At 44.4% G+C, this 23,241-nt stretch overlaps 1 protein-coding gene across 1 annotated transcript; it reads left to right on the top strand.

Moving 5' to 3' along the window:
* The first annotated feature begins 11,565 nt into the window (after positions 1-11,565).
* Positions 11,566-22,258, top strand: UQCRQ (ubiquinol-cytochrome c reductase complex III subunit VII). The gene is made up of 3 exons (XM_073551769.1): positions 11,566-11,721; positions 14,643-14,806; positions 22,048-22,258. The coding sequence occupies exons 2-3, from the start codon at positions 14,653-14,655 to the stop codon at positions 22,140-22,142; spliced, it is 249 nt and encodes an 82-aa protein (XP_073407870.1). The 5' UTR covers positions 11,566-11,721; positions 14,643-14,652; the 3' UTR covers positions 22,143-22,258.
* Positions 22,259-23,241: the final 983 nt, after the last annotated feature.

The following is a 23,241-nucleotide window of genomic DNA, read 5'->3' as shown; positions in this document are numbered from 1 at the left end:
TGTGAAACCAGCCTTAGGATACAAGCCAAACCAGAATTTTAATTTGCAGATCTGTGTTTCTTTCTTTTAAAAAAAAAAAAAAAAAACATTCACGTTTGTTATAAACAACTCAATATAAGCTCATCATCTTAAACATCGTTGTTTCAAACTCTCATCATCATGGTTCATATTTATTTTAGTATAACAAACTAAAGGTATACAAAAAAAACATCCTAAACATCAATAAACATCAATAAAATTCACTGATATTTGATCAGATGCTGACATTTTTTAAATTTCCAAATGCCCTCTGCATCAGAACCACCACTGCCTTTGCTGTCTAATTTATAAATCAAGAATAATCTAGAAAGGATCAGCCCGACACACTTATTCACAGATACATGCTTCTCTTTAAAAATTCCTAAATTCCTCATATCCCACAAACTCTGCATCACACAAGTCATAATTAACCATATGATTCTATTTTTCACACGACTACATGCACCAATTCCAAACATCGCAACACGCCAGTCAATAAAACTCACACCCGCTAACTCTTTACACAAACCACCTGCACACTTCCACACACTGTACGCGTAATCACAGTCCCACATAGTATGCCAAATAGTATGCCACACAGTCTCACATCCACCACATCCTTCTCTCGGGCACACATAAGTTCTGGTCAGACCTCTTCTCTTCTGAACCTGTCACACAGGCAAAATATTGTGCAAGGACATCCATATAATATCCTTCTCGAAGGCGGGTTGGGCCGGAAGGCTGAGAGGCAAATGCCCCTGGGCCGCTCCCCCAGCAGCTGTACAGGGCTAGCCACACAGCAAATTGTGCGCGGCCGTGACCACTGTACTGTGACGCAGCCGGCAGCAGACACAGCCGCCTGCATCACAGTCCTAACACGCCGGGAGCTGTGAACGGCCGTCTAACCATGACGGTTGTGCAGCTCCTGCTCCCTCCATGTTTTCTGAACTTTCGGGTCAGGTGTCGGGCGTGTGCGATGACGTCATCGCGCACACACCAACTTGTACCGGACGCTGGAAGCAGAGAGGCCCTGTTGGGGAGTGACTGTGAGGTACTATAAGTATGAAAAAAAATTTTGTTGTCTTTATAAAATGAATTGAATGGGTGAGAGGGTGAGGGTAACTGCAAGCGATGAATTGTGGGGTGTAAGTGGGACTGCACATGATGAAGATTGGGGGATAAAGGAGATTGCACATGATGGGGTGGGGGGTAAGTGGGGCTGCACATGATGAAGGGGGTGAGTGGGGCTGCACAGGATGAAGTGAGGGGAGTGGGGCTGTACATGATGGAGTGGGACTGCACATGATGAAGTGGGGGGAGTGGAACTGCACATGATGGAGTGGGGCTGCACATGATGAAGTGGGGGTAAGGGGGACTGCACATGATGAATTGGGGGTAAGGGGGACTGCACATGAAGTGGGGGTAAGGGGGACTGCACATGAAGTGGGGGTAAGGGGGAATGCACATGAAGTGGGGGTAAGGGGGACTACAAATGATGTGGTGGTAAGGGGGACTGCACATGATGTGGAGGTAAGGGGGACTGCACATGATAAAGTGGGGGGAAGGGGACTGCACATGATGAAGTGTCTGAGGGGGGACTGCACATGATGAAATGGAAGGGGGATAGGGGGCTGCAAATGATGAAGGGGCACTGCAGATGAAGTGAGGGGGTGATAGATAGGGTACTGCAATGGATGAAGGGGACTTCAAATTAAAGTGGGGGACTGCAAATGTAATTGAAGGTGGGGTGGGGAGAGCAAATGATGAATTGAAGGTGGGGGAGAGCAAATGATGATCTAGGGGGAGAACAAATAATGAATTTTGAGAGTGGGGGAGTAAATGATGTATTGAATGTGGGGTAGAGCAGTTGAGAATGAATAGAGGGTGGGAGAGAAATACATGACAATGAATTGGGGTGGGAGGGGCATGTAAATGTAATGAATCAGGGTTAAGGTTAGAGCGGGAGGTACATAGTGGGGGGCGTTGAGGATGAAGTGACTGGTAATGATTTGGGGATAGAATACAGGTGCTAATTACTTTATATATTAAATGGGGAAAGTGGCTATTTATAGTTAGTGGGGGGCACAGTGGTGGATTATAATTTATATTTGGAATAGTGGGTTGCATAATAACCAATTATATATTGATTGTGGGTGCACCACTGTATTCAGATGTGTAGTGTAGAAGAAAGGGAAAAAGTGGGGAATGTTCTCTGGAAGTGGTGCTCTAGGTAACTGTGTTATTTTATGCAAAGACGAGTCCTGGCTGGAAGAAGTGATGGCGGTCGGTGCTGGATGAAAAAGAAAAGCAAAGATGAAGGACTTCAGCTACAGATGTCACTGGTGAGTCAGTGTGTTACCTGTGCACTGACACTATAAACTGTATAGTATATACAGAGCTCCTGTGTATAATGTCACTGGCAGTGGTGATTACTGTATTACTTGTACACTGTCACTATATACAGAGCTCCTGTGTACATTATCATCGGTGATCACTGTATACCCTGTACACTGACACTTTATACAGAGCTCCTGTGTATAATGTCACTGGTTATTGCTGTTTTACCTGTACACTGACACTATATACATAGCTTCTGTGTATATCACCGGTGATCTATGTATTACTGTCATGATTCAGGTTGGATCTGACAGATTAAATGCACAAAGTAACCTTTTTTTTTCCTTTGGCTATGTGCCAAAGGTGGTTTTGCCCCCGGTGGCCATTAGGGTCATTGCACTGTGGTGATTTCAGTTGTAGATTTCCCCCCGGTGGCCATTAGGGTCATTGCACTCTGGTTACCTTAGTTTGTGCACGTGATTATATAACAGGTGTAATTGCTCTATAAAAGAGTATCAGGTGTGTTAATCACCCTTGGTGATAGTTCCTCATTTGCAAGCAAGCCTGGGTAAAGAATGGAGCTGAAGGAGAGTCCAGTCAGAGTGCTGGAGTAGCAGCTATGTTGTCTGCAAGGAGGGCTGGCATGGATTGGTGGAGTGTCAGCTATGGTGTCTGCAAGGAGGGCTGGCATTGCTTGGTGGATTGGCAGCTATGGTGTAGAGCTGCACTCAGGATGCTGGACTCGGTTGTGGAAAGCTGGACTCAAAATGTTGGACTCTTTGGCAGAAAAGCTGGACTCATTTGCTGTACTCTGTTTCTGGACAGCTGCATGCAGGTGTGGACTCTGTTTGCTCCAAGGCTGCACTATGGTGCTGAGAAGAGTCCAGGAGAACTCAGTCAGAGTCCTGGAGTGGCAGCTATGGTGGTCAGCGAGGAGTTCGTGGAAAGCATGGTGGAGTGGCAGCTATGGCGTCAGTGAAGAATTCTTGCAAAGCTTGGTGGAGTGGCAGCTATGGTGTAGAGCTGCACTCAGTTGCTGGACTCTTTTGCTGAAGCTGCACTCAGGTGCTGAACCACGTTGCTGGACAGCTGCACTCAGGTGCTGGACTCCGCTGCTGGACAGTGCACCCAGATGTTGGACACGGTGGAGGAAAAGATGCATGCAGATGGTGGGCTCTGTTGCTGGGAGCGTAAGCAACAGAGCAAAGCTAAGTGGTGTTTCCCTGTTTTGTCACTTTTCCTTATGTGTGTTTAGTGCAGTGGTGGGATTAGTTTCCGCACCGACCAATTCCCTAGTGAGGGTTTATGTGCATGGCGAGTCAGGGTTTTTAGGTTCCTGATCGGCGCCTGGTGCGGAACCGGCCTAGGGAACGTTAGGAGTGTAGAGACACTGACTCAGGGGAGTGCAGGAGGTCTCCACTTCCCCGTTCCCTATCGCAGGGCCACCACTGTTATTGTTACCCAGGTTTTCCCTATTCCCTTGTCTTATTGTATTAGTTACCGGCCTGCTGGCCACGTCACATAGGACAATTACAAGTGCCGCATCCTGTTGTATCAGTTACCGGCCCGCTGGCCATGTCACTCAGGACGGGGCACATGACATTTACCTGCACACTGACACTATATACAGAGCTCCTGTGTATAATGTCACCAGTGATCACTGTATTACCTGTACACTGACAGTAAATACAGAGTTCCTGTATACAATGACACTTAGTATTGTGTTTTTTTTAATGATCAGTATTGTAGTATTCAGTCACTATGTTGTGGTAATATGTGGTCTGGCCAAGGTGTGGCGGTATTTGTTCCATGTATGTGGAGCACCCACCAGGGCAGTGGGGTACTCTGTACCGGGCCACTTCTTAAAGGGGCAGGGTCACAGTGACGGTGACCCGGTCCATGGCCCTGGGTGTCCAATAAAAGGAGATATTTACAAGGGAAATAAAGAGTTTTTAGTAAAGTGTTCGTGACACCACCTGTGGTATCTGGTCAGATGCGACCAGCGCTGCAGTGCAGATCCTCTGGGACAGATGGTTTGATGCAGCAGAGTTGGAATAGCTCTCCACAGGCAGAGCTGAGTGCCAGGGCAGATGAAAGATGGTGAGAGATGGTGATGATGTAGTGTTAGGCAAGAGATGTATCAGTGCTGAGCAGGTGATGCAGGAAGAATGCAGAAGACACAACAGGGTGAAGTTTCCTTTAACTTTTACTGTGCTTTGTAGGTACAGTCCAGGGCTCAGGTTACAGATGATACAGGAGTCGGTCAGCCTGAAAGGAATTTGGGAAACTCCTTATAAAGGTGAATTGTGAGGTCTCCTCTCTAGCGCTATTCTCTGAGGTACTTGCTGTTATGAACTCTCCTCAAGTTCCTCTCTCTGTCTGTTACTTAGGTAGAACTCCACTCGCATGACAGGCAGCTGTAGCTTACTTCAGGAATCGCTCCATTATGGCGTCTCCAGCTCACATGTGCTGCTGTGTAGTCAGTCTCACTTGGGAACGGAGGGTCTGCAGCCTCTTGTCCTCCGGATTCTGCTGTGGGACCTTTAGTACCCACACAGCCTTGGACTCCGGCGTCCAGTCTCTGGCGCTCAAGGCTCGGAATGAGCTACTCTTTGGCTCCTGCCCTCAGCTTCTTTTCCACACATCCTCTCGTCTCCCTGTTCAGGCACACACTAACTTCCTCCTCCTGACCAGAGAGTAGCTCCCCAGAAACCGGGTTTTGAGCTCCCTCTGCTGGCCTGGAGCAGGAACTGTGTTGTATGCTGGAACTACCGGCTAAGGACATCCCTTCCTCGCTTCCAGGCATGACATCACTTACCCCGGTAGGGAGGCAAGGCCACTATGGCAACTGAACTCCTGGGGTGCCACATATGTGGTATTATTCGGTCACTATGTGGTGGTAATATGTGGTCTGGCCAAGGTGTGGCGATATTTGTCCCTTGTATGTGGTATTAATGGTTGTTTAAAAAAAAGTAAATGTATGTGACTCATTCCCTTAAAGAAAAATACATAAATATATATTTATTTTCAATAGTTTAGAGTAGAATAGGGCCCGGCACCCTAAAAGTGAAAACCATTTCCAGTGACTACCTCTTGAAGCTCATCAAGAGAATGCCAAGAGTGTGCAAAGCAGTAATCAAAGCAAAAGGTGGCTACTTTGAAAAACCTAGAATATAAGACATATTTTCAGTTGTTTCACACTTTTTTGTTAATTATATAATTCCACATGTGTTAATTCATAGTTTTGATGCCTTCAGAGTGAATCTACAATTTTCATAGTCATGAAAATAAAGAAAACTCTTTGAATGAGAAGGTGTGTCCAAACTTTTGGTCTGTACTGTATATATCCCATATCTCTATAGTAAGCTCGGTTCTGCTCCCATATCTCTGTGGTAAGCTCTGTTCTGCTCCCATATTTCTGGAGTAAGCTCAGTTCTGCTACAAATCTCTGTTGTAAGCTTGGTTCTGCTCCCTTTTCTCTGTAGTAAGCTCGGTTCTGCTCTCTTATCTTTGTAGTAAGCTCGGTTCTGCTCCTATATCTCTGTAGTAAGCTCTTTTCTGCTCCCAGAACTCTGGAGTATTCTCTGTTTTGATCCATATCTATGTAGTAAGCTCGGTTCTGCTCCCATATTTTTGAAATAAGCTTGGTTCTGCTCCCATATCTCAGTAGTAAGCTTGATTCTGCTCCCTTATCTCTGTAGTAAGCTCGGTCCTGCTCCCTTTACTCCATAGTAAGCTCGGTTCTGCTCCCATATCTCTGGAGTAAGCTCCGTTCCGCTCCCAAATCTCTGGAGTAAGCTCCGTTCTGCTCCCAAATCTTTGGAATAAGCTCTGTTTTGCTCCCATATCTCTGGAGTAAGCTCTGTTCTGTTCCCATATCTTTGAAACAAGCTTGGTTCTGCTCCCATATCTCAGTAGTAAGCTTGATTCTGCTCCCTTATCTCTAGTTAGCTAGGTTCTGCTCCCTTTTCTCTGTAGTAAGCTCAGTTCTGCTCCCTAATCTTTGTAGTAAGCTCAGTTCTGCTCCCATATGTCTGTAGTAAACTCAGTTCTGCACCCATATCTCTGTAGTAAGCTCCGTTCTGCTCCCATATCTCTGGAGTATTCTCCATTCTGATTCATAACTCTGTAGTAAGCTCAGTTCTACTCCCATATCTTTGAAATAAGCTGGGTTCTGCCCCCATATCTCAGTAGTAAGCTTGATTCTGCTCCCTTATTCCTGTAGTAAGCTCAGTCATGCTCTCTTTTCTCTGTAGTAAGCTTGGTTCTGCTCCCATACCTCTGGAGTAAACTCTGTTCTGCTCGCAAATCTCTGGAGTAAGCTCTGTTCTGCTCCCATATTTCTGTAGTAAGCTCAGTTCTGCTCCCATATCTCTAGAGTAAGCTCTGTTCTGCTCCCATATCTCTGGAGTAAACTCGGTTCTGCTCCCATATCTCTGGAGTAGGCTCGGTTCTGCTCCCATATCTCTGGAGTAAGCTCCGTTCTGCTCCCAAATCTTTGGAATAAGCTCTGTTTTGCTCCCATATCTCTGGAGTAAGCTCTGTTCTGTTCCCATATCTTTGAAACAAGCTTGGTTCTGCTCCCATATCTCAGTAGTAAGCTTGATTCTGCTCCCTTATCTCTAGTTAGCTAGGTTCTGCTCCCTTTTCTCTGTAGTAAGCTCAGTTCTGCTCCCTAATCTTTGTAGTAAGCTCAGTTCTGCTCCCATATGTCTGTAGTAAACTCAGTTCTGCACCCATATCTCTGTAGTAAGCTCCGTTCTGCTCCCATATCTCTGGAGTATTCTCCATTCTGATTCATAACTCTGTAGTAAGCTCAGTTCTACTCCCATATCTTTGAAATAAGCTGGGTTCTGCCCCCATATCTCAGTAGTAAGCTTGATTCTGCTCCCTTATTCCTGTAGTAAGCTCAGTCATGCTCTCTTTTCTCTGTAGTAAGCTCGGTTCTGCTCCCATATCTCTGGAGTAAACTCTGTTCTGCTCGCAAATCTCTGGAGTAAGCTCTGTTCTGCTCCCATATTTCTGTAGTAAGCTCAGTTCTGCTCCCATATCTCTAGAGTAAGCTCTGTTCTGCTCCCATATCTCTGGAGTAAACTCGGTTCTGCTCCCATATCTCTAGAGTAGGCTCGGTTCTGCTCCCATATCTCTGGAGTAAGCTCGGTTCCGCTCCCATATCTCTGGAGTAAGCTTGGTAAGTAAGCTGTTATCTATGCAGCAAGCTCCTTACTGTTCCCATATCTATGTACCAGTCTGTTTTTATAGCCTGTTATCTCTGCTTCTTTAATGCAATGGCCAGGGAAAAGGAGGGCCACTGCAACTCAAGGGCCACTGTCTTGTGATTGCACCCCAGGCTGAAAAGTGCCAGCCAGTCCCTGATCCCTCTACTTATTAGAGATCACATGCATTCCCATACTCTTCCATGCAACCGAAACTTCATTCCCTCTCAACCCCACAATATTATATTCCACATCATTCTTATATATTATTTTCATCACATTCTTAGCTATTCTAAAATCATTCATCGGCACACTCAGTAAATCATGTGTGGCGCCCCTGAGGCTCAGTCGCCACAGAGGTACTGCACCTTCTCCTAAGGTGTAGTGCCCCACCGTCTGGGTAAGTTGGGAGCTCCTTTCCACACTCCAACACTCGCACCCCACACAACAGGGTAGTTTTGCACAACCACATTGCGGCTCAGTGCTTAGAGAGTAGCAGAGCACCTCTGGTGGTTCCCTGCTTGGAACACTGGATGTGTTGGGACGTGGGTGGAGTTTAGATCCATATAAAAGAATGGGAAGGTTTAGAATTACAGGTTCAGTCTGACAGAAGGTCGGCGGAATAGGAAGTCACTCAGAGAGGAGTGAGGATCCCTGGAAGAAGGGATGGAGGAAGGAGTGCTGCAGCTGCCTCAGTGACCTGAGCCAGCTGGCACGGGAAAGTAAGGCAGGTGGAAAGACGTAGAACTGTAACCTAAAGTTTCCATAAGAAAGAGAGTCAAGTACGGAACGAAGGAGTAGAGAACAGAGAGGAGACGTGGGTTGGAAGAGGAACCCTGCCTATAGGTTCTCAGCGCAAGGCCGGGGCCTGGTCCCCGAGGTTGTATGGACATTTATGGTTCTGCAGCAGATACCGGTGGAGTAGTTGGCTGTTAATGCATTACTCCCATCCAAGACTTGAGGCACAACAGCAACACAGATAGAGAGCCGGGAGTGAGGCGTCCCCGAAGCAGGCTACAGCTGTCTGTCGTGCAAGTATAGTTCTAGGAACATCTCTTAGGAGGCATTCCAGGGTTACTAAGTACTGGAGTGCTTCACACCACAAGGCGCATTGGCGGAGTCGTTCAGGAAGGTACATGTTGGCGGAGTGTTGGAGAGGAGAGCCCTGACTTGCCCGGGAGGTTGGTTGAGTCTTTACCCCGGAGGACAGAGCACAGAGGCAGGCACCAGTGTGTACCACGAACTGTGAGTAAAGCTTTGAAACTGCAATGGTGTCCTCCATTCATTTGTGCACTAACACCTTCAGCACCGCTACATCTGGGTACCAGCATCCGTGCCATCCTGCGCCTCTCCATCCATAGCACCTACACTGCCCTGGGACTACAGCTCTGCCTGTGGGAAGTTACACCATCTGTGCTGCACCACATCATTAGTCCCAGCGGATCTGCATGCAGCGTTGGCTTAACACTTCCCTAGCCGAACACCACAGATGGTGTAGTCGATCTTGAACCACCCTCGATATTTGGGGCACCCAGGGCCACGGACCGGGTCACCGCCGCCACGACACATCCCCCCCGGACACCGGCCCGGTACCGAGTACCCCACAGCCCTGGGAGGGCGACCCACATGCTTCCTCACAAACTTTTCAATCATCTCATACCAGACCAGACACTTGAAAGCAACGGGCACTCTAGCATCCCTCTTTCTCCAACATAAGCCATATAACATCCAACCAGCAGAATAACTTGCTATATGCGTGCCCTTATTTTTTTATTCAACAAAATAACAACAGTTTTGATATACTGAAGCCCCAGAAAAATCTCAACGTTTGGAAAGGCCATGCCACCATGGTGACAAGGCTTGAAAAGACTTTCTCTCTTAAGTTTCCCTATTTTACGGGACGGACTAAAAAGAATGAAGAAAAGGAATGAAGAAACAAAATGAATATAGTAACTTATAGGTTCAAAGATATGGAGAGGTTTTATAGATTTCTCAGGTATCTTGGATATGAAATGAACATGAATTATATATAGACAATTAGTAAATCAACACATATCCCATATAAATAGGTGTATATTATATTTCCTGTGCTTTATAGGTGGGGAATGAACATGAAATATATGTAGATAATAGGAGAATGAACACATATCCCATATAAACAGGTGTATATTATATTCCCTGAGCTTTATAGGTGGGGAATGAACATGAAATACATGTAGATTGTGTTGACACGCTGCTGGTGTCACAAGGGGTTTTGTCTAGGGGGTGCTGCAAGACAGATGGAGGATGCAGACCAGCAGGAAGGGGGAGTGGATGCCGCAACGTGAAGTGTGAGCGGGACCCGAGGCCTAGCTGGGAGCACGGTGTCAGGAGAGACGATGGGGGCGAAGCCAGCAAGCAACCAGGAGGACAGAAGCCGGTCGAGGCTGCGGTACAGAGAGGGAGAAATCAGGACGCTGTCAGAGCCGATACAGAGGGTCAAACGCCAGATGCGAACGTGAGATACAGAGGATAAGACGCGAGCGTAGTCAGAGGTGAGCCAGCTGTCAGAAGCCAAACGGGAGCGTAAAACCAGAGGACAAGACCGGAGTGTAGTCAGGGACGAGCCTAGGGGTCAGGAAACCAGAGATGACTGAATGATACCAAAATGGAAGACGGAAGCACAAGTCAGGGAACAAACAGGGTCATACACAGTAAGGATCACACATACAGAGGAACAACAATTATAGCAGAGTAACCTGGGTCAGCTGCCCTATCTGAGCAAACAGAAGTATCACTGACACTGAACCCAGGAAGTACTGTCACTAAATAGCCGCCCCTGAACCAGAGAGAGGTAAATTAAATTATCTCTGTCCTGACCAGGACGGAAAAGGAACAACCCCGTCCTGGATCATGACATAGATTATATGGGATATGTGTTCATTCCTCTATTATGTTCATTCCCCACCTATAAAGCACAGGGAATATAATATACACCTGTTTATATGGGATATGTGTTCATTCTCCTATTATCTGCATACATTTCATGTTCATTCCCCACCTATAAAGCACAGGAAATATAATATACCTGTATATATGGGATGTGTTCATTCTCCTACTATCTACATATATATCATGTTCATTCCCCACCTATAAAGCTCAGGGAATATAATATACACCTGTATATATGGGATATGTGTTCATTCTCCTATTATCTGCATATATTTCATCTTCATTCCCCACCTATAAAGCTCAGGGAATATAATATACAGCTGTATATATGGGATATGTGTTCATTCTCCTACTATCTACATATATATCATGTACATTCCCCACCTATGAGGCTGTGTGCACACGCTGCGGATTTTGCTGCGGTTTTGGCCGCTGCGGACCCGCAGCAGTTTTTGCTGCGGTGTACAGTACCATGATTCCCTATGGGAATCAAAAACCGCAGTGCAGACGGTGCGGAATTTTCCGCGCGGATTATCTGCGGTTTTTAATCCTCAGAAAGAATTGACATGTCAATTCTTTCTGCGGATTCCCCTGCGGTTTGCCATCTCCTCCATTGAGGAGATGAAAAACCGCAGGACAAAACCGCAGAGCAATCCGCAGGTAAAACCGCAGGTCTTTTGACCTGCGGTTTCACCTGCGGATTGTACAAAATCCGTGCGGATGAATCTGCACCTAATCCGCAGCGTGTGCACACAGCCTGAAGCTCAGGAAATATAATATACACCTGTTCATATGGGATATGTGTTGATTTACTAATTGTCTATATATAATTCATGTTGTTTTTCTTCATTCCTTTTCTGCATTCTTTTTAGTCCGTCCCATCAGAGTGCTGTGATTTTTGGTTTAGTAGTACAGAAAAAATTGAAGTGGTGGAGACCCCTGCTAGACCCCAGCAATGGCCCCTTCCCTCGGATGTTGCTGCCGCCTTTCCTATAATATACACTCATTGTAAACGATCAGCCGCATTTCAGGGATTTTATGACAAAATCTCTAGTGCTATCTCGGTACCGGACACCAGAGGGCGCCATTTACAACTTTACATCTCGGCACGCCGACTGGATCACGTGACTTTGTCCCCCCTTCGGCCCGGAAGAGGAAATAAGCGCAGGAAGTGGCAGCAGTGTGACCTGAGCTCGGCATTGAAGCGCAGCGCGACAAGGTGAGGACTGAGGACACAATGTGTTCTGTTCTGAGAGTGTTTGCCTGGTCTGGACTCTGTGCGGTCAGTGGCATTAGCCAACCATGATACAGAGTGGTTGCTTGCATTTCTAGTGCCTTTTGTTTACATGCTGGGGGAGAGCGAGGAGTTAAATTAAAGGGACAAAACCCCTGACGTTGAGTGCTAAGTAATGAGCGGATTATAAGGGGTTTCTGTTAGTTACATATTGCAGCCCCTAAAGCGCCCGTCAGCCATCTTTTCCAAACATCTGGATGTCATGTCCCCCCAGTCACACAGCGGTGTCACCCGCCCGCCTGCCTCTGAGGGGCCGTCCTCATGGCACCTAGATCAGAAATGGATGCAAATAATTTGCATGTGGATGTCACTGTATTTGTGGCAGAAGGTGAAGTCCGCAGATCCGGCCCTATATCTGTGCCGGTGGCTGACATTTGCTAGCACTTCACCCACTATTGTACTATGCTGTGGATTTCCCGCAGACAATTTCCAAGCAGAATTCTGCCTTTTTTTTTCCCCTGTGTCAGAAGTCAGTTTGCTTGTTTGTGTCCATAGAATACAGTGGGAGAAATCACTTACTCTCATAAATTTGCCAAAAACGTACACCCCCCCGCCCCATTGTATTCTGGTGGCTGAGACAAGAGGTTCTCCCACCGCAGCCATCCATCAGGTAGGTGATGAATGACCGATCACTGGAGAACACAGAACTGGGGGTCCTGAACCTCCATTCCTTCATTCGTCTCCTTCGGTCTGTGGTGCTGGTGGGGATGGCCAAGCACGGTGCTCAGCTCCATAGACATTGGAAGGAGTAGCGGGGCACCAGCTCCACCACTGCTCTGTTCTGGCTCTTCCTTCCTGCAGTTGTGTGTGGACTAGAAACCTCTAACCTAGTGGTAGATGGGGTGCCACTCAATCATACACTTATCACCTGTCCTGTGGACAATCCATTGTCAGAAAGACCATTTAAATGGGACATAAGTGCCTCAGACCTGTATTGTCACCATTGTGTCCAAATATTAGCAGTTTATATTGCAATTATCAGCATAATACAGTGCCTACAAGTAGTATTCAACCCCCTGCAGCTTTAGCAGGTTTGATAAGATGCAAATAAGTTAGAGCCTTCAAACTTCACACAAGAGCAGGATTTATTAACAGATGCATAAATCTTACAAACCAAAAAGTTATGTTGCTCAGTTAAATTTTAACAAATTTTAAACATACAAGTGTGGGTCAACTATTATTCAACCCCTAGGTTTAATATTTTGTGGAATAACCCTTGTTTGCAATTACAGCTAATAATCGTCTTTTATAAGACCTGATCAGGCCGGCACAGGTCTCTGGAGTTATCTTGGCCCACTGCTCCATGCAGATCTTCTCCAAGTTATCTAGGTTCTTTGGGTGTCTCATGTGGACTTTAATCTTGAGCTCCTTCCACAAGTTTTCAATTGGGTTAAGGTCAGGAGACTGACTAGGCCACTCCAACACCTTGATTTTTTGCCTCTTGAACCAGGCCTTGGTTTTCTTGGCTGTGTGCTTTGGGTCGTTGTCTTGTTGGAAGATGAAATGACGACCCATCTTAAGATCCTTGATGGAGGAGCGGAGGTTCTTGGCCAAAATCTCCAGGTAGGCCGTGCTATCCATCTTCCCATGGATGCGGACCAGATGGCCAGGCCCCTTGGCTGAGAAACAGCCCCACAGCATGATGCTGCCACCACCATGCTTGACTGTAGGGATGGTATTCTTGGGGTCGTATGCAGTGCCATCCAGTCTCCAAACGTCACGTGTGTGGTTGACACCAAAGATCTCGATCTTGGTCTCATCAGACCAGAGAACCTTGAACCAGTCTGTCTCAGAGTCCTCCAAGTGATCATGAGCAAACTGTAGACGAGCCTTGACATGACGCTTTGAAAGTAAAGGTGCCTTACGGGCTCGTCTGGAACGGAGACCATTGCGGTGGAGTACGTTACTTATGGTATTGACTGAAACCAATGTCCCCACTGCCATGAGATCTTCCCGGAGCTCCTTCCTTGTTGTCCTTGGGTTAGCCTTGACTCTTCGGACAAGCCTGGCCTCGGCACGGGAGGAAACTTTCAAAGGCTGTCCAGGCCGTGGAAGGCTAACAGTAGTTCCATAAGCCTTCCACTTCCGGATGATGCTCCCAACAGTGGAGACAGGTAGGCCCAACTCCTTGGAAAGGGTTTTTTTACCCCTTGCCAGCCTTGTGACCCTCCACGATCTTGTCTCTGATGGCCTTGGAATGCTCCTTTGTCTTTCCCATGTTGACCATGTATGAGTGCTGTTCACAAGTTTGGGGAGGGTCTTAAATAGTCAGAAAAGGCTGGAAAAAGAGATAATTAATCCAAACATGTGAAGCTCATTGTTCTTTGTGCCTGAAATACTTCTTAATACTTTAGGGGAACCAAACAGAATTCTTGTGGTTTGAGGGGTTGAATAATAAATGACCCTCTGAATAAACTTTTCACAATTTAAAAAAAAAAATTAAACAAAGAAATAACATTGTTTTTTACTGCAGTGCATTTCACACTTCCAGGCTGATCTACAGTCCAAATGTCACAATGCCAAGTTAATTCCGAATGTGTAAACCTGCTAAATCTGCAGGGGGTTGAATACTACTTGTAGGCACTGTAAATGTAAGGACTCAGCTTTACTTGTTTCTTTGTTCAGGAACATGTGGCTAGATAAATCTGCAGATCATATATAGATCCATCCAAAATCTAACAGAAATCTAATTATTCATCTTATCTGTGATCCTAGAGTATGACCATAATCCATGTTCAGCCGAACGCGCTTTCCCCTTCATCCTATTATACTTTAGTTTACAGGAAAATACCCACAATGCATCATGTTTGCTATATATACCATTGGTGTTCTTCACTGTTTTTCAGCCAGTAAACCATGGGGCTACACTTTGGAGACCTTGCCAAGGTTCGGCATGTCATCACTTTCACTTTATCTCCATTTGAACAGAGAGCTTTTGCCAACTTCCTCTCCAAGGGGATTCCCAATACGTGGAGGAGGATCTCATCCAACTTTCTTACCGTAGCACCACGTAAGTTTACATGAATTCAGGGCTGTACTTGCACAGTATTGACTCGTGTCATTCCCCTTTGCCAGAGGGCTTACCGCTTTATTACTGTTCCACAAGCCAATACATTTACGCAGGGCTGATGTCATAAGGAGACAGGTACCAGGACAGTGTGCTTCAACTGTGGTAGAACTACAGCGGAAGAAAATATTACTCAACTTGCCATTGGTTGCATCCTTTTTTTTTTTTTTTTTCCTCTTGGGGTTATTTTCAATCAGTGAGTGTATTTTTTTGCATACTAGTTAAAGTGAGGGTCCAGGACTTAATAACTCACTGAATGCTTTTCAGCAGAGTAAAAATAACCTTCTTTGTATTTAAATGGAGCCTGTCAGCATAAAATGACTGTGAAAGCCAAGCACAGGATGCCCGATGCATCTTTGGTTTGGCCAAGCAGTTCTGTCCACCTTCCTACCTGCTTGTCTTTCATCTATCTCTGCACTTCTTTAGTTCGTCTAAAAGCAAACTTATCAATCAAGATAGAGGAATACAGAGATAGATGGAAAACAAGTAGGTGAGGTGGACAGAACTATTTGGCCATGCCAGACTTGCATCGAGGGCCTGTGCTTGATTTGAGCAGTCATTTTGTGTTGACAGATTCACTTTAAAAGGATGCTGTCAGGTCCCATAATACTACTAACCTGCAGACAATGGGTTACTCTGCAGGTTATTAGCGTTATGCGGGTGCCCAGCTGCTGTTGTGAAAGTGCGGCACATGGAAAAAAAATTAACTCTATTTCTAGCAGGAGCCACCAGTTTTCAGTCATGCAGGTGTGCCCCGAAGCAATTACAGTCACTGGTCACAGCACTGAAAGTGCCATTGGCAAGCACACCCTGGCAGTCACTGACCGCTCACTCTGCCTTACTGACCCGGCTGTTAATAAGTGCTGGGGCGTGCTTAAAACCACCATTCAGTGCTGTGAGCGGTGACTGTAACTGTACCGGGTGTACCTGCATGACTGTAAGCCAGCTGCTCCTGGGAGGAGTAAAGTTAAAGGGGTTGTCTGATATAAATTGATAGGTCTGCAGACCTATCAGACTTATGATTCGCTGGTTTCTGAGTGATGGGTACATATGCGTTTTACATACAGTGGGGGAAAAAAGTATTTAGTCAGCCCCCAATTGTGCAAGGTCTCCCACTTAAAAAGATGAGAGGCCTGTAATTGGCATCATTGGTAGACCACAACTATGAGTCAAAATGAGAAAACAAATCCAGAAATCACCTTGTCTGATTTGGCAAGATTTATTTTGCAAATTAAAATGGAAAATAAGTATTTGGTCACCTAAAAACATGCAAGATTTCTGGCTCTCACAGACCTGGAACTTCTTTAAGAGGCTCCTCTGTCCTCCACTCATTACCTGTAGTAATTTCGCCTGTTTGAACTTATCAGTATAAAAGACACCTGTCCACATCCTCAAACAGTCACACTCCAAACTCCACTATGGTGAAGACCAAAGAGCTGTCGAAGGACACCAGAAACAAAATTGTAGCGCTGCACCAGGCTGGTAAAACTGAATCTGCAATAGGCAAGCAGCTTGGTGTGATGAAATCAACTGTGGGAGCATTAATAAGAAAATGGAAGACATGCAACACCACTGATAATCTCCCTCTGGGGCGCCATGCAAGATCTCGCCTCGTGGAGTCAAAATGGTCTCAAGAACGGTGAGCAAAAATCACAGAACCACATGGGGGGTTTAGTGATTGACCTGCATAGAACTGGGACCACCGTAACAAAGGCTACCATCAGTAACACACTATGCCGCCAGGGACACAGATCCTGCAGTGCCAGTCGTGTCCCCCTGCTTAAGCCAGTACATGTCCGGGTCTGTTTGAAGATTGCTAGAGAGCATTTGGATTATCCAGAAGAGTATTGGGTGAGTGTCATATGGTCTGATGAAACCAAAGTAGAACTATTTGGTAGAAATAAAACTCGTCATATCTGGAGGAGACGGAATGCTGAGTTGCATCCAAAGAACACTATACCTACTGTGAAGCATGGGGGTGGCAACATCATGCTTTGGGGCTGTTTCTCTGCACAGGGACCAGGATGACTGATCCGTGTACATGAAAGAATGAATGGGACCATGTATCGTGAGATTTTGAGTGCAAACTTCCTTCCATCAGCAAGGGCATTGATGATGAAACCAGGGCCGTGGAGTCGGAGTTAGTTTTGCTTGGAGTCGGTAGAAATGTACCGACTCCGACTCCAGCTTTAAAAAAAAGTATTAATATTTCATAATTGAACTTTCATATGAATTTTATATATGTTACTCAAATATATATGTTCTATCAAACTATGAACAACAGTGATAAGCAGTTCTGCTGGAGATAGACATTTCTTACTTCTTGTGTGTCACTGTTCTCCACTGCCCTTATCTAATCTTATACTTGGTTAACCTCATGCTGCCCCAACCCCCCTACTTACAATGTATGAAACTGAAAGTGAAAATGTGTTGCAAATTCTTAGTAGTAAAGCTGCTCCTCTAGACTAGATCATACTAGGTGTGCGTCTTCCAAGCATCTCACAGCTGCCTGCTACTCAGAAGAGGAAGACTGTAAGAAGTATTATCCTTTCAACAAACTTTGCATCAGTTAACTGTGAGTACATGAGGAATAATAACAGTATTACTGACCACTATATCAGTTGTACGACCTGGCAATAATTTTGTACAATTGTTTTTAGGAAAAACAATTGTCATTTGGATTGTGAATGCAGAATTAAAAACCTGAGAATGTCAAAGAAGCATCACATTAAATCAGCTGTATTTGAACATTTCACCATCACTCAAGATAGAAAACATTATGTCTGTCAGTGTACGACAAATGATCCAGACGAAAACAATTGCTGTTAAGCCAAGATGAGTGCATATTCAGGCAAAGATAAAAATGCTCCTACCAGAGCTTCTAATCTAAAGAGACATTTACAGCGCTTTCATCCAGAAGTACTGAAAGCAGTGGATGAGAAAGACTGCATCCAAACCAATGAACCAGTGCCCAGCTCTTCCAGCCAAACAAAGGAGCAGAGAACTTTGCAGCCATCAGTTGCAAGATATTTTGTCAGTGACAAAGTTACTGTGACAATGACAGTAGATACATTTAAAAAACAGATCATAGAGCTTGTTGTAAAGGATAGTGTGCCTATTTCATTATTTTCACGACCAGCTTTTAGGTGTCTGAATGGGGAAATGGCCCGCAAGCTTGGTGTTTCTCTGGAGAGAGAGAGTATTAGAAAATTAGTAATCGAAGAAGCTTTTAAACAAAAGGAAGAGCGTAAAAAACTCTCAAGGGACGCTTTCTGTTTCTTAAAATGGATGCCTGCACACGTCACAGAGTGAACTATTTTGCCATCAATGTCCGATTTGTTTGTGACAAAAATGAAATAGTTACCAAGACATTGGCAGTAAAAGACACCAAAGATCATCACACCAGTGAGTTTTTCCAGGTCTTGGTGGAAAAGGTTCTGCAAGACTATGAACTTAAAAAAGAGCAAGTTCTTTCTGTCGTAACTGACAATGCTTCAAATATGATAAGTACTATTAAGCTAATGAATGAGAGTAATGATGGTGACCAGCAGCTAGAAGAACATTCTGGGTCCACAGACACAGAAATGTTTGAAATAGAGGAACACAGTATTGTAACTGAGGAGCAAACTGAAGTTGCTTCAGATGAACAGCAACATGATAGTTTAGATCTTGTTGAAACTGTGTCAATATGTTCTTTCATTCATCACATGCGCTGTGTTGTGAATACGCTACAGCTGGCTATAAGAGACAGTCTGCAAGAAGGACATGCTGCTGCACTGATTGGCAAGGTGAGAAAATTGGCTACTGTTGCCAGAACCCCTAAAGTTGACTCAATTTTGAAGAGACGTGCTGGAAAAGGGGCAATTATTGATCAAGCCACACAATGGGGCAGTACTTACTTAATGATTCAGCGCTTGGTTGAACTGAAAACCTTTCTTGTAGACATGGCTAACCCTCAACTGACGCTAAATGAAAGTCAGTGGAATCAGGTGACTGAGCTGGAAAAATTGCTAGAGCACCCATTTACAGTGACTAAAAAATTACAAGCAGAGGACTTAACTCCAGGTATTTTCTTAAAGGAGTGGAAGAACCTGATATTTCGCCTGCCCCAAAGAGGAGGGTTAATTGCAAGTGGCATTGCTACATCAATGAAACGGAGAGAGGAGCTACTATTACAAAATAACATTCTTTTGGCAGCAGTTTATGTAGACCCAATGCATCGGATTCTTCTAGATGATCAACAGCTAAGTAAAGGAAAAGAAGCTCTGTTTGAAATAGCAGTAAGGATGAAAGGGTTGCAGAACAGTCAGGAGGAACAAGAAGAATTTGGTCGTCCTGCCACATCTTCAGCCTCATCATCAACTGATGAAGAATTTAATTTCGAAAAATATTTGGATCACAAGGACCGTGCAAAGCGTTCCCGCATAGAAGAAGAGTCATCCCCATCAAGGAACACAGCCAGTACATTTCAGCAGAATTTTTCATGTGCACTAAAAGAAATTGAGAAATTTGACCGTTCATCAAAAATAACAGTGCAACAAGCGATTCCTCTGTATCCTGACATTGTCAGAGATGTTGCCCGAGTGGTTACTGCTTTGCCACCAACACAAGTTAGTGTAGAGAGGTTGTTCTCTGCTCTCAAAATAATTAGATCAGATTTGAGGGCATCCATGAAGGAGGATCTGACAGAGGCAATACTTTTTCTGAGGACAAATTTATAGATTTCTTCTTATTAACAGCATAAAAGTGTTTATTGCATATTTACTTACAGTTTAGAAAAGTTTAGAAAAGTTATTTGCTATATTCTAATTGTATTCTAATAAATGTAGTTTTTGCTCTAAGTGGTCTGATTACTTATATGATGGTGAGAAACTGAATAAGCACGATGTTTAATATTTTACAACAGTAAATTTGTTGTTATGAATTGGCCATTTATGAAGGAGTCGGAGTCAGAGCCTGATAAAATCCAGGAGTCGGAGTCACAACTGTAGCTTACCGACTCCACAGCCCTGGATGAAACGTGGATGGGTCTTTCAGCATAATGATCCCAAACACACTGCCAGGGCGACGGAGTGGCTTCGTAAGAACCATATGAAGGTCCTGGAGTGGCCTAGCCAGTCTCCAGATCTCAACCTCATAGAAAGCTTTTGGAGGGATTTGAAAGTCCATGTTGCCGAGCGACAGGCCCAAAACATCACTGTTCTAGAGGAGATCTGCATGGAGGAATGAGCCAACATAACACCAACAGTGTGTGCCAACCTTGTGAAGACTTACAGAAAACGTTTGACCTCTGTCATTGCCAACAAAAGATATATAACAAAATATTGAGATGAACTTTTGTTAATGACAAAATACTTATTTTACACCATAATTTGCAAAATAAATCTTGCCAAATCAGACAAGGAGATATTCTGGATTTGTTTTCTCATTTTGACTCTCATAGTTGTGGTCTACCTATGATGTAAATTACAGGCCTCTCTCATCTTTTTAAGTGGGAGAACTTGCACAATTGGTGGCTGGCTAAATACTTTTTCCCACTATACTCCTAGCCAGAACCTGACTAGTGGGCGTGGCCTTGCTTGTTACAAGTGTATGGCGCACTGCCGCGCCCACTAGTCGGGTTCTGATCAGGAGTATGTGTATAGTGACACACATTTACCCCCTGGTCCCAGCTCAGAAAGAGCAGAATCCTCGCAGCACACAGTGCTTGGGCAGGGGAGGATTCATAAGTCTACAGTCACAAAGAGTGACTGCAGGCGTACAATTTAGACCAGACAACCCCTTTATTTTTTTCTTGAGTGCAACATTTTTACTACAGTGGCCAGGCACCTTCACAATGCAATTACCTGCAGATTTATCCCTATGTCTGTAGGTTGTTAATGTTATTGGACCCAGCAGGTTCCCTTTCAGTAATATGCATCTGTATGGTAACAGACCACAAATCTTGTGTAGTCTGATCCTGCTTAAGGATGAGTAGTTGCTCTAGAAGTAATATGGTGGGACTTCTTTAATAAAGACTATTTGCAAAGTTTTTTTAATTAATTTTAGATGCACCTCAGCAATAGAACGAAGCACTGGAGTATGATTATTGGGGTACTGCTAGTAACCCACAATAGTTAAAGGGAATCTGACAGCTTAGAATGACTGAACCAAGTACAGGCACTCAGTGCATTATGGTTGGGCCAATCAGGTGCAGAAGGGAAACAATTAGGTGTGAAGGTGCACTTAGATATTTGGCCCCGCTGTGATGTACCATGCGCCTGTACTTGGTTTGAATACTCATTCTGTGCTGACCGTCCCTTTAACTACATAAAAATAGGTTTTCAGATGAGGAACATAGCTGTTTGGATATCCTGCCCCACTCTCTGCAGACTCCATAAAGCGGCTTGTGGCCCAGTATGAAGAGCAAGAAATTGCTATTGTGTAATAGCTGCAGGTCTGAATGCTGGTCTCTTACTAGTCTTGACAGTAAGTCCTCCCTCATACCTTAGGGCCTAGGGTGAAAGGACTGCACGTGTAATAAAGTACCAGCAGACTTGGAAAAACTGGTATTGTAGGTGCTGGCACCTTATTCTTAATGGTAATTATTTTTTTATGTGACTGTTTATGACCTTAATATTTGGTCACAAATCACGAGTTTAGTAATGGTCATTGACTGCAAATAAATGTTTCATAAAATGTGCTAATCCCTGTAGTTCTGGCAGATCAATTGCTGACCAGTGAGAACTGATGCCACTGTCGCTGACGAGCACTTGTAGATAAAGCAGAACTGTGTTCTCTTTTGCCAAATGGAACCAGGTACAAAGCTGTATCCTAAAGTGCTGTGCTTTTGTAATGCAGATATTGACTTCTCCGATTCTACAGGTGACGCAAATGAGAAACCCATATTTCACATGTAGAATCTGCAAAACCAACCGTTTACTAGTAATTAGTAGCTCCAGATCAGACAGCTCAGTATACAGTGCCCATGTATATGAGTAGTCGGAAAACGGATATAAATGCCTCAGCTTACTTCATTGGTCCACTCATTCAGGTATAGTCACACCCAACCCTGACTCCTTCGCACAGCAATAGAGACATTTGAAAAATAAAACATTCTGAAATATTTTGTAATCAAAGCGTTGAATGTGATATAGCATATAAGAAAATAAAAATATCTAATGTCTGTCACTGGTCTTTTGCAGCCTTCGCAATAGCATATTTGATCTACAATTGGGGAACCCATGAACATCAGAGACTGAAGAGGAAGGATCCATCCCTGTATGAGAATGACCAGTAAAGCATTCCGCACCAGGGTATAACGCCCACCCTAACACTCACTATAAGACTATGCCGCTGCTGCATTGTGAGAAGGATTATTTATGGCAGCTCTTCACAATAAAGTTCTTCACTGTTTTCAGTTGTATCCTTATCATTTCTTTGTTTAGTGGTTTCCACTTAATACCTTAGCATGTGTATGACACTGATGTGTACCCATTTATACCCAGTCATAAAAATATAAATTGCCAGCTTTCAAAGTAACATTATTCACTATTTGGATGCTATTCCCACAAAGTTAATGTTTTTTACAGGAACAGTTGAAAAAAAAAAAACATTACACCACATAGTAGTATATAACTAGTAATGATATTGAACCAAGTAAATGGAGGTTACTACCTTGTGTCCTTGTGAAAGTCACAACAGCTGTAGTAAGTAGGTAGAATACAGGAATGACTAGCAGCAAGTGTCTTCTCAGGTGCGTCTACAGATCAGACGACCTAGCATTGTATCAAGTGGCAAAATCAAAAAGAATAAAATCCCAGGCTCCTACGCGTGGGTCAAAGGCCATTGTCTATAAAATAATGTATTTCAGGGAAAAAAAACCCCTTCATCAGATACAAGCCCGACACAAAGTTTCTTTCTTGTCCATTTTCAACTTTTTCTGCTGTACATAGCTGAATGGATGGCGATATTCTTACTTGCTAAGACTATATTTCCCAGGAGCACACTGCTTCTCCTTAGTGCTGCAGGCTCCTTGCTGTGCTCTGTGTTACCTGATACAGAGATCCTCAACATGGACAATTTTTTATTAACATGCATGCTGTGACGATTGATTGAATATAGTGACCTGCTTTGTGCCCAATATTCAGTACTATTAACAAACTCCATATTTCATGAGTGATTCGTGAGAGATCGTCAGAGCATGATCAAGGGAATACCCCTGTAAATGTTGCAAAGCTGGGCATAAAATAACTAAGCTCTGCTACAACATGGCTGTTACTGAAGCTAGGATACTGTAAGAGTATCTGGGCGATGTTTACCAGATACTAAATATCTGCAACAACAAAAATGACTTCCCACAATGAGAATTTGTTCCCAATTTCAAGTGTAAGGGATAG

The sequence above is a fragment of the Dendrobates tinctorius genome, unplaced genomic scaffold, assembly GCF_039654945.1.
Source record: "Dendrobates tinctorius isolate UK_male_01 unplaced genomic scaffold, ASM3965494v1 ptg000001l, whole genome shotgun sequence".
Lineage (NCBI taxonomy): Eukaryota > Metazoa > Chordata > Amphibia > Anura > Dendrobatidae > Dendrobates > Dendrobates tinctorius.
Note: the sequence above shows the minus strand (reverse complement) of the source record. Positions and strands in the feature narration are given on the sequence as shown.

Bases quoted from the DNA above. Each gene is read 5' to 3' on its own strand.
- UQCRQ (XM_073551769.1), top strand. From the start codon at position 14,653: ATGGGGCTACACTTTGGAGACCTTGCCAAGGTTCGGCATGTCATCACT. The intron at 14,807-22,047 runs GTAAGTTTACAT...GGTCTTTTGCAG, and splicing joins CTTTCTTACCGTAGCACCAC to CCTTCGCAATAGCATATTTG.